This window comes from Macaca fascicularis, chromosome 7 (genome assembly GCF_037993035.2).
Source record: "Macaca fascicularis isolate 582-1 chromosome 7, T2T-MFA8v1.1".
In the NCBI taxonomy this organism is placed as follows: Eukaryota; Metazoa; Chordata; class Mammalia; order Primates; family Cercopithecidae; genus Macaca; species Macaca fascicularis.
In genome coordinates, this window is record NC_088381.1 from 118,176,398 (window position 1) to 118,195,112 (window position 18,715).

The 18,715-nt window shown below is 40.3% G+C and overlaps 1 protein-coding gene across 8 annotated transcripts in view; it reads right to left on the bottom strand.

Moving 5' to 3' along the window:
- Positions 1-853: 853 nt before the first annotated feature.
- Positions 854-18,715, bottom strand: part of L2HGDH (L-2-hydroxyglutarate dehydrogenase) — a 70,917-nt gene continuing 53,055 nt past the window's right edge. For 4 of the 8 annotated variants that reach the window (XR_012415778.1, XR_012415779.1, XM_005561212.4 and 1 more), the window contains 2 exons: positions 3,669-3,881; positions 854-2,759 (listed from right to left, as the gene is read on the bottom strand). Coding sequence is in view for 4 of the 8 variants with exons in the window: in XM_005561212.4 (XP_005561269.3) it covers positions 3,686-3,881 (196 nt within the window). In the remaining 4 variants the exon portion in view is untranslated. Of the gene's footprint in view, positions 2,760-2,846; positions 3,882-18,715 lie in introns of those variants that run through there. The other 4 variants (XM_045396379.3, XM_015453764.4, XR_012415780.1 and 1 more) reach the window with 3 other exon arrangements.

The window sequence follows — 18,715 nt, forward strand, 5'->3', positions numbered from 1 at the left end:
GGCAGATTTTGCTTTCCCAACCATTTCATCCTGTCCTTCTACCTTAAGCCCTGATGAAGAGATTTCAAAAACTCCCTTTGAGTGTATTAGAAAAGCTTAGTAACTGACTTTACGACTACAACTCAAAAATGTTTACAAGATCTTTAGATAACAGTGTATGTGCAGAAAGATGAGGAAACCTCTGACCAAGAAGTCTAGACACAGATCAAGTGCCCAGGAGGGCAGAGCCAGTCCTTAAATATAGACACCATGCCTCCTGTGTTTACAGGGATAGCTCATAGTTACAGCCATCAGGGTTGGATTGCCTCCGAAAGCAGGTCCTACAAACTCCCAAAGGACAGGGCCTAGCAGTATACCCCACTCTCACCACCATCCTATGAAGAAAGTTCTAAGAGTTAAGGTTATCCCACAGGTTACCAGGTAGATTTCCAAATGGCCTCAGGGAAAGTGGAATTCTGCCAACAGTAAAGGCAACTCCCCAAACAGTGCCAACGCTAAGAGGATCAAGGGAAGGATTTTGATATGCACATATATGCATGGATAAAAGAGTTAAGCTATGTAACATGAAACACCAAAAATATACTTGCTGGTACATCAAGAGTTTCTCACAAACACTCTGAAGTTAAAATCTAAAATGCTCCATTTTTTACCCAAAATATAAACTACTCAACCTCATTTTGTGTTATATACTAACACAGAAATGAGTCTTTTAAAAAGGTTGGCTGCTATCCTAAAGCAAACAGTTTATGTTTTACACATAAAAAATGTATTTGCATAAAAGTCTTTATGGAACTAAAAAATATGTTCTCTACAACACCAAGGATCATTACAATATTTTAAATATTAATATACATTTCTTCTGTCAGAAATAATAAAACTTTATTATATCAGTATTAAACAACAAAACCCTGTTGACATACATATAAAATGTTTTACAAACAGAATAACCTACATATTCAAAACACTTTCAACAAATTTTTCACTTTTATTTTTTGGGGTATTGTACAGACTCAAATGGATTGAGGATTGCTTCAATTAGGACAATCATTTTTTGTAATTCCAGTCTTTACAACTTAGTATGTATGCAATCGTACTGTTGATGAAATAGAAAATGATAATATTTTCCATCTCTTAGTAATCTTGTAACGGAACAGAAAACTATGGTGTGTTTGCATTTCTTGCAGGAATAGCTGTTATAAAGAAACATTAGGGCTTGCTTCTTCTGTCATTGATATCTGAATGCTTTTAATATGCTCATCTCAAGTGTTGAATAATGGCCTACTCTGTTTACCTGGGATGTGCTACTTCTTGAACACGAGCTGATGATGTGTAGCCTTTCACATTAATGGATGAGGTAGCTCAACCAATGTAATCATCAGTGCTTGAAGTGAGGGGGAAAAGGAAGAAAACAGAAGCATTTTTCCTATCAACCAAAATGCACATCCTTCTCACCCATCCATCATACAGCTTTGGACAGCTAAGAGGAAAGAAGACATACAGACTAGAATATGATTCCTGAGAGAGCAAATGAGAGACAATGGATGAAAACGCCTCACTTAAATGTGGTTCAGTACTCAAAATTCTGCAGTCAGGTCGTCACATTTTCATTTACATTTCTATTTTCTAACTTTCTAAATTACAAGAATCATTTCAACAGATACCACACAACACATATATACAGGATATAGTACAGCACTGGGCATCAACTTAAAATACTCATGAGGTACACATGAATGTAAGGCACTTTCGCGGTTTACAAAAGTGAATGCCTCAAAGTTAGATATTTATCAAAAATGGAAAAATATCCCTACACAACTTTATAGGAGCCCTGAAAAATCAAGTAGGTATGAATCATTAGCAATCTTGGCCAACATTTTGAGAGTCTTAGTGTGACTAAAGATCAGAGATATAATATATAAATAAACTTAAAATTAGAGTTCTATACATCAGTGTCAGGATTCTAAAACTGCTCTCATAAAAATCTCTCTCTTCTAAGTTATTTCAGTTCTCAGCCACAGAGACTGAAGAGCAAGACAACTACTCAGTGTACCACTGTTTACATTTCATGATGATACCATACCACATCAGTTATAAAGAGACTGAAAATAATAAAGGTTTTGAGTTTGTTTTGTTATTTCTGACAAATATTATAACTAAGATAGAAACTTATTCAAACTACTCAAAAATGTAAATTTTATGTATTTTCTTGAAATCATGAATTTTTAATTTCTAAATACAAATATTGTTGCTCTAAATAATGTGAGTTTTGTGACTCTTCGAAATTAAAAGAATGCAACCTACAATATGATGTATTTCCTTGTCTGTGAGAGACCAAACGAGCTTAGGTAGTATAATGCTAAAAAACTGATTTAAGGAAATAACCCATTTTTATGCCATCGTTCTCCAAAATTCTTGAAAAGCTAAATCTTCTCTAGGTCATAGTTGGTAAGGACAGGTCATTAACAAAGTCAGGGATTCAGGGCTGGGTGCAGCGGCTCACACCTGTAATCCCAGCACTTTGAGGCTGAGGCGGGTGGATCACCTGAGGTCGGAATTCAAGTCCACCCTGGCCAACATGGCAAAACCCCATCTTTACTAAAAATACAAAAAAATTAGCCAGGCATGGTGGTGGGCACCTGTAATCCCAGCTACTCGGGAGGCTGAGGTAGGAGAATCGCTTGAACCTGGGAGGCAGTGGTTGCAGTGAGCCAAGATTTCACCATTGCGCTCAAGCCTGGGCAACAAGAGTGAAACTCCATCTAAAAAAAAAAAAAAAAAAAGTCAGGGATTCAGGACAGATAAAACTGTATCTTGCCTCTTTATTCACAAAGTAAATAAGCATGGAATTTATATTTTGTTGTTGTTTTTATTTTTTGAGTCAGGGACTGACTTTGTTGCCCAGGCTGAGGTATAGTGGCATGAACACACCTCACGGTAGCCTTGACCTCCCGGGCTCAAGTGATCCTCCTGCCTCAGCCCCTCAAGTAGCTGGGACTACAGGCACACACCATCATGCCCAGCTAATTTTTGTATTTTTTGTAGAGATGGGGTTTCATTCACCATGTTGCTTAGGCTGGATTTATTTATTTATTTATTTTTTGAGATAAGATCTCGCTCTATCATCCAGCCTGGAACGCAGTGTCATGAACATAGCTCATTGGAGCCTGGACCTCCTGGGTTCAAGTGATCCTCTCACCTCAGCCTACATAGTAGGCTACATAGTAGCTGGAACTACAGAGGCACCACACCCAGCTATTTTGTAGAAACAGCGTTTTGCCATGTTGCCAAGGCTGGTCTCAAACTCCTAGGCTACAATCTACCTGCCTTGGCCTCTCAAAGTGCTGGCCACGGTCCCCAGCCTAACATTTTGAAAATTATTATTATGTTTTCTCTTGCTCTGTCACCCAGGCTGGAGAGCCAGCTCACTGCAACCTCTGCCTCCTCGGTTCAAGTGATTCTCCTGCCTCAGCCTCTCGAGTAGCTGGGATTACAGGCATGTGCCACCATGCCCAGCTAATTTTTGTAGAAAATTATTATTTCTATGTTATATCATTTTAACAATTCAGTGGTTATCTTTGACCTAAAAATGAAATTTTAAAAACCATTTTTTAAATTAAAGAATGCAATTAGTACACTCTTGTTGCTGACATGGAGATTACAGTGCATACCTAGCTCCTTTCATTATTTACAATTCAAATCTTTGTTGTACTTCATCTGCAATCATTCCAGAAATTGCAAGGGAAGAAGTAGCAGCAGGGGAAGGTGCATTTCTCACATGAAGAACACGATTTCCAATATTCCCAACTCCTGCATCAAATACAAAATCTTCTACCAGATTTCCATCTCTATCCAGGGCTTGGGCTCTTACTCCAGCTGGGCCCCTGCAAAAGTGAAAGCTGGGAGTCAGCTGACTCAAAGACATAGGATACTTTACACGTCAGTGTTTCCAAAGAGTCTTAAAGCAATATTCTTCTAAATGCACAATTACATGGAAACCTAATGAGCTTATGTTTAACCAAAGGCTGTCAGTTGTAGCCTGTCAAACCTATATTGTTAATTTAGAGCCTAAAACCTATTATATAACAATAGTATAATAAATGCTTATCAAAGAAATACATAAAAACAAGTAAGTTACTTATCAATGTCTCCTCTTTCCAAAGGTAGTAGGTAAATCCACACTTAACTAGAACAGGTATATTTTTATTTAAATTTATAGAATGAATTTATTATAAAAATCAATCAATGGCTACAACGAGCCTCATCTGAGTAATACAAATCAATGAAAGCAGAGGTTATGTGTCAGTTGCATTCCTGTATCCTATTCTACTTATTTTTGTATTTTTAAAATTCACACGGTTAAAATTTATGGACAGAAATATTTGCAAATGGCAACAAGTTCTTGTTTTGCAGTTTGTTTTTAACAGTTTACTCTTCAATATCAGGATCATCTTCAATTTAAAAAGATGATAGGAAAAGCATAAAAATGAAGTAATTTAGCGGCATATTAATAAAATGAGAATTTTTTTTTTTAAATTGAGATAGAGTGTCGATCTGTTGCTCAGGTTGTGTATACAACCTCGCCTGGCTAATTAAAATTTTTTTTTTTTTGTAGAGACGAGGTCTCACTATGTCACCCAGGCTGGTCTCAAACTCCTGGCCTCAAGTGATCCTCCCACCTTAGCCTCCCAAAATGCCAGGATTATAGGTGTGAACAACTGTAAAGACACTGATAGTCTTTATTACTTAAAATTCTATTTTATAACATTTGAGCTCACTGATTTTTGTTGTTTTTTAAAACAGTTAAAATTTACAGATGAAATTTGAATCCAATGTTTTTGAACTACAAAAAAGCACCTCTTATGAAACTTGTCCAAGGAAGCCCAGTGTGAAAAATTCTATCTTATACACACCAGCAAGTACTTGCAGAAGATGCAAAGAACACTATGAGGGCACTGCCCTCTAAGACTTCAGCTGGCTGAAGAGAGATAATAGTAATAGCTATTATTTAGTAAGTGCTTACTCTGTGCTAGGAATTACCTCATTTAATCCTCAAAACAACTGACACAGTTTATATTTAACAGCAAAGAAACAAAGAGAGATTAAGTAACTTGCCTGAAATCACAGAACTATACTACTCATTCTTAGGTAAATAAGAATTATAACAATAAGAGTGAAAGGTTGTATGATAAATATAAGTGATCTTCCCTATAGAATCCTGCAGGGAATCTGGACAGGAGATTTTTCAGCTGTAAGAATTTCCGAGTAAGAATCAGATATGGGAGCAGGCGGAGCAAGATGGTGGAACAGAAGCCTACAAACATTGGTTCCCCTGTTAGAACACCAAATTTTTAACTATCTGCACACAGAAAAGCACCATCACAAGAACCAAAAACCAGGTAAGCAATCACAGTGGCTAGTTTTGACTTCATATCATTGAAAGAGGCATTGAGGAGGGCACAAAAGATGGTCTTGCATCACCAGTGCCACCCCTTCCTCACCCCCTAGCAGTGGCCACGCGGTGTGGAGACAGAACCTATGCACTTGGGAAAGGGAGGGCACAGTGGCTGGGAGCCTTTACATTGAATTTAGTGCTGCCTTGTCACAGTGGAGAATAAAGCCGTGCTGGGCTCAGCCAGCGCCAGCACATGGAGGGAGCATTTGGACCCGCCCTAGTGGCCAGAACTTGAGTTTCCCTGCAAGCCTCACCACCGTGGGCTGAAATACTCTGGGGTCCTAATCTTGAAAGACAGTCTAGGGCACAAGGACTCCAATTCCTAGGCTACTAGCACTAGGCTGGGCTTATAGTAATTAGACTAGGGTAGCATGTGATCTAGGGAGATACCAGCTGACATAGCTAAAGGAGTGCTTGCATCACCCATGCCCCAAACCAAGGCAGCTGCAATAGAAGTGACTCCTTTCTTCTGCTTAAGGAGCAAAGAGCAAAGAGTAAAAAGGACTGTCTTACATCTTGGATTCCAGCTCAGCCACAGTAGGATACGGCACTGGGCAGAGTTGTCAGGCCCGCATTATAGGCCCTAGGTCCTGAACAACATTTCTTTTTTTTTTCGAGACAGCATCTCGCTCTGTCGCCCAGGCTGGAGTGCAGTGGGTTCACCTCCTGGGTTCACGCCATTCTCCTGCCTCAGCCTCCTGAGTAGCTGGGACTACAAGCGCCTGCTATCACGCCCGGCTAATTTTTTTTTTGTATTTTTAGTAGAGACGGGTTTCGCCGTGTTAGCCAGGATGGTCTCGATCTCCTGACCTCGTGATCCACCCGCCTTGGCCTCCCAAAGTGCTGGGATTACAGGCGTGAGCCACTGCGCCCAGCTGCTCCTGAACAGCATTTCTATACCCACCCTGGGCCAAAAGGGAACCTACTGCTTTGGAGGGAAAAACCCAGTCCTCGCAGGATACATCACCTGCTGACTAAAGAGCCCTTGGGCCCTGAATAACCATCAGTGATAACCAAGGAGTGTGTCATGGGCCTTGGATGAGACTCTGAGATGTGCTGGTTTCAGGTGTGACCCAGCACATTCCCAGCCGTGGTGGCTACAGTGAAAGACTCCTTCTATTTGAGAAAAGCAGAGAGAAAAGTAAAGGGGACTTTGTCTTACACCTTAGGTACCAGCTCAGCCACAGTGAGGTAGAGCAACAAGCAGGTTCTTGGGGTCCCCAAGTCAAGGCTTACACTCTTTTTTTTTTGTTTGTTTTTGTTGTTGTTGTTGTTTTTTGAGATGGAGTCTCACTCGGTCGCCCAGGCTGGAGTGAAGTGGTGTGACCTCAGTTCGCAACCTCTACCTCCTGGGTTCAAGCGATTCTCCTGCTTCAGCCTTCCAAGTAGCTGGGATTACAAGCACACTCCACCACAGCCAGCTAATTTTTGTATTTTTAGTAGAGATAGGGTTTCACCATGTTGGCCAGGCTGGTCTCGAACTCTTGACCTCAGGTGATCTGCCCATCTTGGCCTTCCAAAGTGTTGGGATTACAGGCGTGAGCCACCGCGTCCGGCCCAGGCCTACACTCTTGAACAGCATTTCTAGAACTACCCTGGGCCAGAGGGAGCCCACTGCCCTGAAGGGTAACTCCCAGGCCAGGCAGCTTTCACCACAAGCTGATGGAAGAGCCCTTGGGCTTTAAGTGAATATTGGTGGTGGCCTGGCAGAAACCCTGTGGACCAAAGGCGGTGGCAGCCACAGGGAGTGGCCCCTCTGCCTGTGGAAAGGGGAGGGAAGAGTGAGAAGAACTTTGTATTGTGGTGTGAGTGGTAGTTATCCATAGTAGAACAGAACATCAGGTAAACTACTAAGATATTTGACCCTAATCTCTGGCTTCCTGACAGCATCTCTGGACATGCCTGGGGCCTGAGGAAGCTTACTGCCCTGAAGGGAAGGGCCCTGGGCAAGAGCCAGTGCTGGGCTGGCTTCAGGTCTGACCCAGTGCACTCCCAGTGGTGGTGGCCACAGGAGTGCTTGCATCACCATAACCCCAGTTCCAGGGGGTTTAGCACAGAGAGAAAGAGACTCCATTTATTTGGGAGGAAGTAAGGGAAAAGAACAAGAGTCTCTGCATGGTGATCCAGAGAATTCTTCTGGATCTTATCCAAGACCACTAAGGTGGTACCTCTACATGTCTACAAAAATAACAGTGTTATTGGGCTTGTGACCCAAGTTCCTTTGACTACCTGGAAAGCATTCCCAAGAAGGACAGGCATAAACAAGCTCAGACTGTGAAGACTACAACGAGTACCCAACTCTTCAATGCCCAGACACCAAAGAACATCTACTAGCATCAACACCATCCAGGAATGTATAACCTCCTCAGATAAACTAAATAAAGCACCAGAGACCAATCCTGGAGAAACAGAGATATATGACCTTTCTGACAGAGAATTCAAAATAGCTGTTTTGAAGAAACTCAAAGAAATTCAAGACAATACAAAAGGAATTCATAATTCTTTCAGATGAATTTAACAAAGGGATTGAAATAATTTAAAAGAAACAAATTCTAGAAATGAAAAATGCAACTGACATGCTGACGAATGTATCAGAGTCTCAATAGCAGAACTGATCAGGCAGAAGAATTTGTGAGCTGAAAGACAGGCTATCTGAAAATACATAGTCAGATGAGACAAAAGAAAAAAGAATAAAAAACAATGAAGCATGCCCACAAGATCTAGAAACCATTCTCAAAAGGGTAAATCTAAGAGTTATTGGCCTAAAAGAGGAAGTACAGAAACATATAGCGGTAAAAAGTTTATTCAAAGGGATTATAACAGAGAACTTCCCAAACCTAGAAAAAGATATCAACATTTGAGTACAAGAAGATTATAGAACCCCAAGTGCATTTAATCCAGAGAAGACTACCTCAAGCTATTTAATAATCAAACTCCCAAAGGTCAAGGATAAAGAAAGAATTCTAAAAGCAGCAAGAAAAAAGAAACAAATAATATACAATGGCACTCCAATACGTCTGGCAGCAGACTTTTCAGTGGAAACCTTACAGATCAAGAGAGAGTGGCATGACATGTTTACAGTGCTGAAGGAAAAAATGCTTTTACTCTAAAATAGTATATCCAGTGAAAATATCTTTGAAGCGTGAAGGAGAAATACTTTCCCAAACAATAGCTGAGGGATTTCATCAACACTAGATATGTCCTACAAGAAATACTAAAAAGAGTTCTTCAATCTGAAAGAAAAGGATGTTAATGAGCAAGAAGAAATCATATAAAGGTACAAAACTTCCTGGTAACAGCAAGCACACAAAAAAACAAAGGATAGTATAACACTGTAATTGTGGTGTGTAAACTTCTCATCTTACATAGAAAGACTAAATGATGAATCAATCAAATAAAATAACTACAACAACTTTTCAAGACACGGACAGTGAAACAACAAAAAATTTAAAAGCTAAGGAACAAAGTTAAAGTGTAGAGTTTTTATTAGTTTTCTTTCTGTGTGTTTGTTTGCATATGCAATCAGTATTAAGTTGTCATCAGTTTAAAATAGTGGGTTATAAGATAGTATTTGCAAGCCTCATGGTAACCTCAAATAGAAAAACATACAATGGATACCAAAAAATTAAATAAATAGAAAGAAATTAAAACATACCATCAGAGAAAAATCACCTTCATTAAAAAGAAGATAGGAAGAAAGCAAAGAAGGAATTGAAGACTGTAAAGCCACCAGAAAACAAATAACAAAATGGCAGGAGTAAGTCCTTACTTATCAATAATAACACTGAAAGTAAACAGACTAAACTCTGCACTCAAAAGACATAGAGTAGCTGAATGAATGAAAAAACAAGACCCAATGATCTGTTGCCTAAAAGAAACACACCTCACCTATAAAGATATACACAGATTAAAAATAAAGGGATAGAAAAAGATACTTCATAACAATGGAAATGAAAAAAGAGCAGGAATAGCTAGAATAGCTATACTGATATCAGACAAAATAGATTGCAAGACAAAAACTGTAAGAAGAGACAAAGAAGATTATAATATAATGATAAAGGAGTCAATTCAGCAAGAGGACATAACGATTGCAAATATATATGCACCCAACACTGGAGTACCCAGCTATATAAAGCAAATATTATTACAGCTAAAGAGATAGACCCCAATATAGTAATTGCTGGAGATTTCAACACCCCACTTTCAGTGTTGGACAGATCTCCCAGACAGAACTTCGACAAAGAAATGTCAGACTTAATCTACACTACAGAACAAATAGACCTAATAGATATTTACAGAACATTTCATCCAATGGCTGCAGAATACACATTTTTCTCCTCAGCACATGGATCACTCTCAGGGATAGACCATATGTTAGGTCATAAAACAAGTCTTAAAACATTCAAAAAATTTGGAATAATATCAAGCATCTTCTCTGACCACAATGGAATAAAACTACAAATCAATCACAAGAGGAATTTTGGAAACTATATAAACACATAGAAATTAAACAATATGGTCCTGAATGGGATCACATCAAGTTAAAAAGCTTTTGCACAGCAAAGGAAACAATCAACAAAGTGAACCGACAACCCACAGAATGGGAGAAAATATTTGCAAACTACTCATCTGACAAGGGATTAATAACTAGAATATATAAGAAGCTCAAACAACTCTATAGGAAAAAAATTTAATAATCCAATTTTAAAATGGACAAAATATCTGAATAGACATTTCTCAAAAGAAGACATACCAATGGCAAACAGGCATATGAAAAGGTGCTCAACATCACTGATCATCAGAGAAATGCAAATCAAAACTACAATGAGATATCATCTCACCTCAGTTAAAATGGCTTTTATTCAAAAGACAGGCAATAACTAATGCTGGTGAAGATACAGAGAAATGGGAACCCTCATACACTGTTGATGGGGATGTAAATTAGTACAACCACTATGGCGAATAGTTTGGAGGTTCCTCAAAAAGCTGAAAATAGAGTTATATGATCCAGCAATCCTACTGCTGGATATATACCCAAAAGAAAGAAAATGAGTATATCAAAGAGATATCTGAATTTCCATGTTTACTACAGCAGTATTCACAATAGCCAAGGTTTGGAAGCAACCTAGGTGTCCATCAACAGATGAATGAATACATAAAATGTGGTACCTATACACAATGGAGTACTATTCAGCCACAAAAGAGAATGAGATCCTGCCATATGCATTAACATGGAGGTCATTATGTTAAGTGAAATAAGCCAGGCACAGAAAGACAAATATCATCTGTTCATGCTTATTAGTGGGATCCAAAAATCAAAACAATTGAACACATAGAGTATAAGACAGCAGGATTGTTACCAGAGGCTGCAAAAGGTAATGTGGAGTGGGGTTTTACAGGGGAGGTGGGGATGGTTAATGGATACCTCCCCCCAGAAATAGAAACAATGAAATGAATAAGACCTAGTATTTGATAGCACAACAGGGAGACTATAGTCAATAATTTAGTTGTACATTTAAAAATAACTAAGAGTGTAATTGAATTGTTTGTAAGACAAAGGATAAATGCTTGAAGGAATGAACAACCAATTTTCCATGATGTGATTTACATGCCTGTACCAAAATATCTCATGTACCCCATAAATATATATACCTACTAGGCACCCATTTAAAAAAAAAAAAAAACAACAACAACACTTAAAGAATCAGATATACCACATAGAACACAAAAAGAAGGGACAGGACTGAAAGCTGAAACTTTTTGGGGTAGAGATGCATATGTGTATCAGCTGGTATGTGGCCTATTTTATATACTATTTATACTTTATCTGAAGTCATCGAAGTAGCATTTCTCCCCTCAACATCAGGACCAGCCACTGATGTTGAGTGTCCAATGTAAAACTCTGCTGTATAGTTAGTCAGTCAGTGCATTCCCTTTGCTCCTTCTAAGCACATAGAGGTTACAAGTGATTAACCACAGTTAAAAATGTCTACACTTATTTTTCTTACAAACAAAAATTATGTTCTCAATGTCCCCTATACTCTTGTCCACATATTCAAAATCTGACAATCCAAATTTTAAAATAATAATAATAATAATGTTTTTCTGGCTAGGCACGGTGGCTCATGTTTGTAATCCTAGAACTTTGGGAGGCCAAAGCAGGCGGATACTTGAACTCAGGAGTTTGAGACCAGCCTGGGCAACATGGTGAAACCCCGTATTTACGAGTTAAAAAAAAAAAAAAAATCAGTCAGGCGTGGTGGTGAGTGTCTGAGTGTCTGTAGTCCCAGCTACTGGGCAGGCAGAGGTGGGAGGATCCCTTGAGCTCACAGTGGTAGAGGCTACAGTTGAGCGGTGATCACACCACTGCCCTCCAGTCTGGGGGACAGAGTGAGACCCTCTCAAATAAATAAATAAATACATGATAATGATGTTTTTCTTAGGATCTCATTTTAGTTCAAACAAGTATTTAACATGAAATGTTTAAACTACCAAATTTTTCACGTTCCCTTTTCAGCACTTAAGGCAACTTCAGGGTTTTTCTTTGTAGAATTACATATGCTTTCCCCGCAGAATACTTCAAATTGAAATAAGTATTATTATTTGAAATCTCGGCCGGGCACAGTGGCTCCCGCCTGTAATCCCAGAACTTTGGAAGGCTAAAGCGGGTGGATCACCTGAGGTCAGAAGTTCCAGACCAGCCTGGCCAATATGGCAAAACCTTGTCTCTATTAAAAATACAAAAATTAGCTGCGCGTGGCGGCAGGCACCTGTAATCCCAGTTACTCAGGAGGCTGAGGCAGGAAAATCGCTTGAACCCAGCAGGTGGAGGTTGCAGTGAGTCCAGATTGCGCCATTGCACTCCAGCCTGGGCAACAAGAGCGAAACTCCATCTCCAAAAAAAAAAAAAAATGAAAAAGAAAAAGTAAAGAAAAAAAATCTCAGGTAACATAAACCATAAATGTCTTGAGGGCAAGTATGGCGTCAACATCCCAACATCGCCCACATGTGTACATTTGTGTCTTGCACATAGTAGGTATTTAATAAGGCTAGAAACTTTTGGCTTTAAGTTAAAATTTAAAATTTCTATTTTTTTTAATTTTTATTTTTAAAGAGATAGAGTCTCACTTTGTCACCCAGACTGGCTGGAGTGCAGTGGCATGAGCACAGCTCATCTCAGCGTTGAAATGCTGGGCTCCAGTGATCCTCCCACTTCAGCCCACGTAGGAGCTGGGACTATGGGCACACACCATTGTGACAAGCTAACTTCTAATTCTTTTAACTTTTAATTGTTTTAACAACTGAAAGAGCCAGTGACTCAATAAGTTAATATCAGCAAATTCTCTTTCTAAAAATTTGTATAAATTTAGGGGATACAAGTGCTTTTTTTTTTTGAAACGGAGTCTCGCTCAGTCACCCAGGCTGGAGTGTAGTGCAGTGGTGTGATCTCAGCTCAATGCAACGTCTGCCTCCCGGGTTCACATGATTCTCCTGCCTCAGCTTCCCGGTTTCATGCGATTCTCCTGCCTCAGCCTCCCGAGTAGCTGGGATTACAGGCACGCAGCACCACCCCTGGCTAATTTTTGTATTTTCAGTAAAGACGTGGTTTTGCCATGTTGGCCAGGCTGGTCTTGAACTCCTGACCTCAGGTGATCCACCTGTCTCAGCCTCCCAAAGTGCTGTGATTACAGGTGTGAGCCACCGTGCCCAGTCTGAGTACAGTTTTGATACAGGAATATATTACTTAGAGGTGAAGTCTGGGCTTTTAGTGTAACCATCATCCAAATAGTGTACATTGTACATAATAAGTAATTTCCCATCCCTCACCCTACTCCCACTCAATTCAGCTACATTTAACATATCATTAATTTAGCTACAAATATAGCTAATGTGTTACATATTAGCCATGTATTTTGCTATGTTTGTAGCTAAACTTAATGGGAATGTACATCCTAGATGCTTAAATATATCCTGGGCAGGGTGGCTCAAGTCCAATCCCACACTTTGGGAGGCCTGAGGGGTGGATCGCTTGAGGTCAGGAGTTCGAGACCAGCCTGGCCAACATGGTGAAGCCTCCTCTCTAACTAAAAATATAAAATTAGCCAGCCATCGTGGTGCATGCTTGTAATACCAGCTACTTGGGAGGCTGAGGCAGGAGAATCACTTGAACCTGGGAGGCAGAAGTTACAGTGAGCCAAGATTGCGCCACTGCACTCCAGCCTGGGTGATAGAGTGATACTCTGTCTCAAAAAAAGAAAAAAAAAATATGTCCAGAAACAAGAACAGGTGAATGTGTAATTAAATACACACATTCATGAGAAGTCTTGTATTACATTATTGTCATATGTCAAGCATTACACTACAGGTTGGGAAAACAGCTATGAAAGCTGTAACAGGCATCTTCAGCCAGTTCCAAATATGATGGAACAATCTAGTATTTTATAAAACTCTACTGCTAATCTAAAAATATAAGTCCAGACCAGGCAGAGTGGCTCATGCCTATAATCCCAATGCTTTTGGAGGATGAGGCTGGAGAATCACTTGAGCCCAGGAGTTCCAGACCAGCCTGGACAATATAGGGAGACTCTGTCTCTAGGAAAATAGTAATAACTAGGCAGGTGTGGTGGTGCACACCTGTTGTCCTAGCTATTTGGGAGGCTGAGGCAGGAGGATGGCTTGAACCCAGGAGTTGAAAGTTGCAGTGAGCTATGATCACATTACTGCACTCCACTCCAGCCTGGGTGACAGGGCGAGATCCTATCTTAAAAAAATAATAGTAATAAAAGCATTTTTCTAGCACATAGATTTTTAAAAACCCAACCTGATAATCTGTCTTAACTATTAAATACATTTACATTTACTGTAATTACTGATATGCTTGATTTCTACCATATTATTTTATGCTATCTAACCTGATTTTCTAAGGTTTCTATCTCCTCTTTCTTCACTTATTGAGTTTTCTATGTTCTTTTTTCTCTTCTCTACTGAATTGGAAGTCTATTTCCATCTTGTATTTAGTTTTATTTACTCAGATGGGATGCACTGTACATCTTGAATTTGATGTCTTTTTGTCAATTCTCGAAAATTTTTAAGTACTCTCTCCTCAAAGGATTGCCTCTTCTCAATTTCTTTGTAACAGCTATGAGAGATAGGCTGGAATCTTCTCAGTTTTCTTTTCCATGTCTTATTTTATTTTATTTTTGAGATGGAGTCTCACTCTGTCACCCAGGCTGGGGTACAATTGTGTGATCTCGGCTCACTGCAACCTCTGCCTCCCAGGTTCAAGCGATTCTTCTGCCAGGCTGATCTCACTATGTTGCCCAGGCTGCCCAAGCAACATAGTGACCAACATGTTGCTCACTATGTTGCCCAGGGCCCAGCAATCCACCCACCTTGGCCTCGCAAAGTGCTGAGATTATAGGCATGAGCCACCCTGCCCAGCCTCAATGTGTATTTATTTTTAAAAGATTCCTAAAAATTATCCAGGTGCGGTGGCTCACACCTGTAATCCCAGCACTTTGGGAGGGCAAGGCGGGTAGATCACTTGAGGTCAGCAGTCCAAGACCAGCATCGCCAACATGGTAAAATCCCATCTCTACTAAAAATAGGAAAAAAGAAAATCAGCCAGCCATGGTGGCACATGCCTGTAATCCCAGCTACTTGGGAGGCTGAGGCAGGAGAGTCACCTAAACCCAGGAGGCGGAAGTTGTAGTGAGCTGAGATTGTACCACTGCACTCCAGCCTGGGAGACAGCGAGACTCTTAAAAAAAAATTTTTTTTTAAATAATTATAAACCAATAATTGCTTAGTGTCAGTAGTCACTTTGTGGCCAAATTACCTGATTTTTAGTCTTGCTAATTTATTTGAATTAGAGAGGGTGGGGAGGGAAGGAAGGGAGAGAGAAGGAGAGAGAAGAAGATAGACAGAGAGAGAGAGAGAGGGAGAGAGATTGAAGCAGGATCCAGAAATGTCTGGCTCCACTTTTTCAGTTAATTTGTTAGCTTACAGCTCCTAAACCAAGCTGGTGGTATACATTCAAAATCTAAGCACTTCGAGGGATTCCAGATTTTTGGGAAGATTCCTCCTACTCCCCACCACCAAAATAGACAAAGTTCCTTAATACTTCCCAGTGCCAAGGGGAATTTTTTTTCCAGACTTCCTTTCTTCTGAGGGTATAGCCTTTCAAGAGTCTCTAGGGGGCCTTACTTAAGAGTCTCAGTTCCAACTTTCTACCTTGTATACACCCAAGATTTCTTTTTCAGCACTTGAGTGGCAATTAAAGTACAAGTCCCTAATGTCCTATATCTTGTTTTGTGTGGTGGATATGGTTTGTACAATTACCAAAATTTACTAAGCAATTAAGATCTATATATTTTATATGTGAGTCACACATAAATTAAAAATATACTCAAGCCTCTCAGTTATTAAAATTAGCAAACCATCCCCACCTCTCCAAGTCAGCATCAGCACCAACTCCTTTTAGTATGAATTTTAATTTTGTTTTTGTTTTTTGCTCTGGGATGCCCCTTACTTTCCCTTACTCTCAGCTATATGTACTTCAAGGATGTTTATCATATTTCCTCCAGACTCTTATTAGTATTTTCTAGTGTGAAGGTTACCAAATTTTCTACACTAGTGGTTCTCAACCAAGGGAGATTTCGCCCCCCAAGGACATCTGGCAATGTCGACACATTTTTGGTTGTCACAATTAGGAGAATGAGTCGAGGCTAGGGATACTGTTAAACATTCTACAACAGCCAGGCATGGTGGCTCACGCCTGTAATCCTAGCACTTTGGGAGGCCAAGGCAGGTGGATTACCTGAGGTCAGGGGTTTGAGACCAGCCAGGCCAACATGGTGAAACCCCGTCTCTACTAAAAATACAAAAAATTAGCCAGGCGTGGTGGCAGGTGCCTGTAATCCCAGCTACTCAGGTGGCTAAGTCAGGAGAATCGTTTGAACCCGGGAGGCGGAGGTTGCAGTGAGTCGAGATGGCACCACTGCACTACAGCCCAGGTAACAATGTGAGACTCCGTCTAAAAAAAAAATACAAAAAATTATACAATGAACTGGACAGTCCTCCACAATAAATATTATTTGGCTCAATATGTCAATAGCATCAAGACTGAGAAACCCTAATCTAGACCACCATAAGCCATTACAACTTTATTGTAGAAATGTTTGAGTTTTGCACCTTTGTGTTTCACACAGTCTAGTTATCACTTGCTATGAAAATATCTTGCCTGAAAGTTTACTCTAGAATTCCCCATAGGAGACATTTTCCAAATTGAAAAAGGGGAAATTGTAACATATATGTCTTCGTCTTTTACATCTATACGGTGCTAACAGATACAAACTGCTGTTAAGATTAACATGTCAAAATTAATTACAGAACAAATTTTTAAAGTTTAGAGCTATATATATACACACACACACATTTTTTTTTTCGAGACAGGGTCTTGTTCTCTCCCCTAGGCTGGAGGACAGTGGTGCAATATGGCTAACTGTAACTTCAGCCTCCTGGGCTCAAGGGATCTTCCCACTTAAGCCTCTCTAGCAGCTACAACTAAAGGCGTGCACCACCCGCCCGGCTAATTAAAAAAAAAAAATGGTAGAGATGGCGTCTCACTATATTGCCCAGGCTAGTCTCAAACTCCTGGGCTCAAGTGATCCTCCCACCTCAGCCTCCCAAAGCACTAGGATTACAGGCACGAGCCACTGTGCCTGGCCTAGAGCTAACATTAAGAGTCTCAGAGACTATTTTACAAATGAGAAGTTTATCTAATGCAAATATTTAACAGATCATAACTTTATATTCCAATCTAATGTTCACCAGTAAATTATTGCCCAAAATGCTCTGGCTAAGCAATGAGAAGTCAACCTGGGTGCCCTTTAGTAGTTACTGAAATTTAAGGACACCATCCTGGGAAACACACCCCACTGAAAGTGTTGCTTCAACTATCTTTTACTATCTACTACTGCCTGATGTGCTTTCACTGCAATACTAAGGGCATTTATGGTTTAGTATACTGGTTGCAAGACAAATGAGACAAGGCAAGACTTAGGCTTCAAGCTGTGGAAAAGTCTTGATCTTGGCCAGGCGCATTGGCTCACTGCTGTAATCCCAGCACTTTGGGAGGCCGAGGCAGGAGGATCACGAGGTCAGGAGATTGAGACCATCCTGGCTCTTGATGAAACCATCTCTATTAAAAATACAAAAATTATCCCAGCACCTGGGGAGGCCGAGGCAGGAGGATGATGAGGTCAGGAGATCAAGACCATCCTGTCTCTCGATGAAACCGTCTCTATTAAAAATACAAAAATTATCCCAGCACTTGGGGAGGCCGAGGCAGGAGGATCACGAGGTCAGGAGATCGAGACCTTCCTGGCTAACACGATGAAACCCCGTCTCTACTAAAAATACAAAAAATTATCCGGGCGTAGTGGTGGGTGCCTGTAGTCCCAGCTACTCGGGAGGCTGAGGCAGGAGAATGGGGTGAACCCGGGAGGCCGAGCTTGCAGTGAGCCGAGATTGCGCCACTGCACTCCAGCCTGGGTGACAGAGCAAGACTCCATCTGAAAAATCAAAAAACAAACAAACAAACAAAACCACAAAAATTAGTTGGGTGTCATGCCGCGTGCCTGTAATCCCAGCTACTCAGGAGGCTGAGGCAGGAGAATAGCTTGAACCAGTGAGTCGGAGGTTGCACTAAGCTGAGATCACACCTCTGCACTCTAGCCCAGCAACAAAGCGAGACTCTGTGTCAAAAAAAAAAAAAAAAAAAAAGTCTATTGATCTTATTTTTATTATTTAATATTTCAGGTTATAATAAGGAACAGAGAATAACACAATGAATATCCAGTTTCTTCTCAAACAGCTTAAGAAATAAAGCATTACCAATATGATAGAAGCCTCTGTAGAACTCTCAAGATCCCATTCTCTTCCCTCCCCAGAGGTAATCACTCTCCTGAATTAGGTGTTTATCACTCCTCTGCTCGTTTTTATTTTCATACTACATGTGTAATCTGTAAGTAATATATGGTTTTGCTATACTTTTTTTTTTTTTTTTTTTTTTTTTGAGACGGAGTCTCGCTCTGCCCCCCAGGCTGGAGTGCAGTGGCCCGATCTCAGCTCACTGCAAGCTCCGCCTCCCGGGTTCACACCATTCTCCTGCCTCAGCCTCCCAAGTAGTTGGGACTACAGGCGCCCGCCACCGCGCCCGGCTAGTTTTTTGTATTTTTTAGTAGAGACGGGGTTTCACCG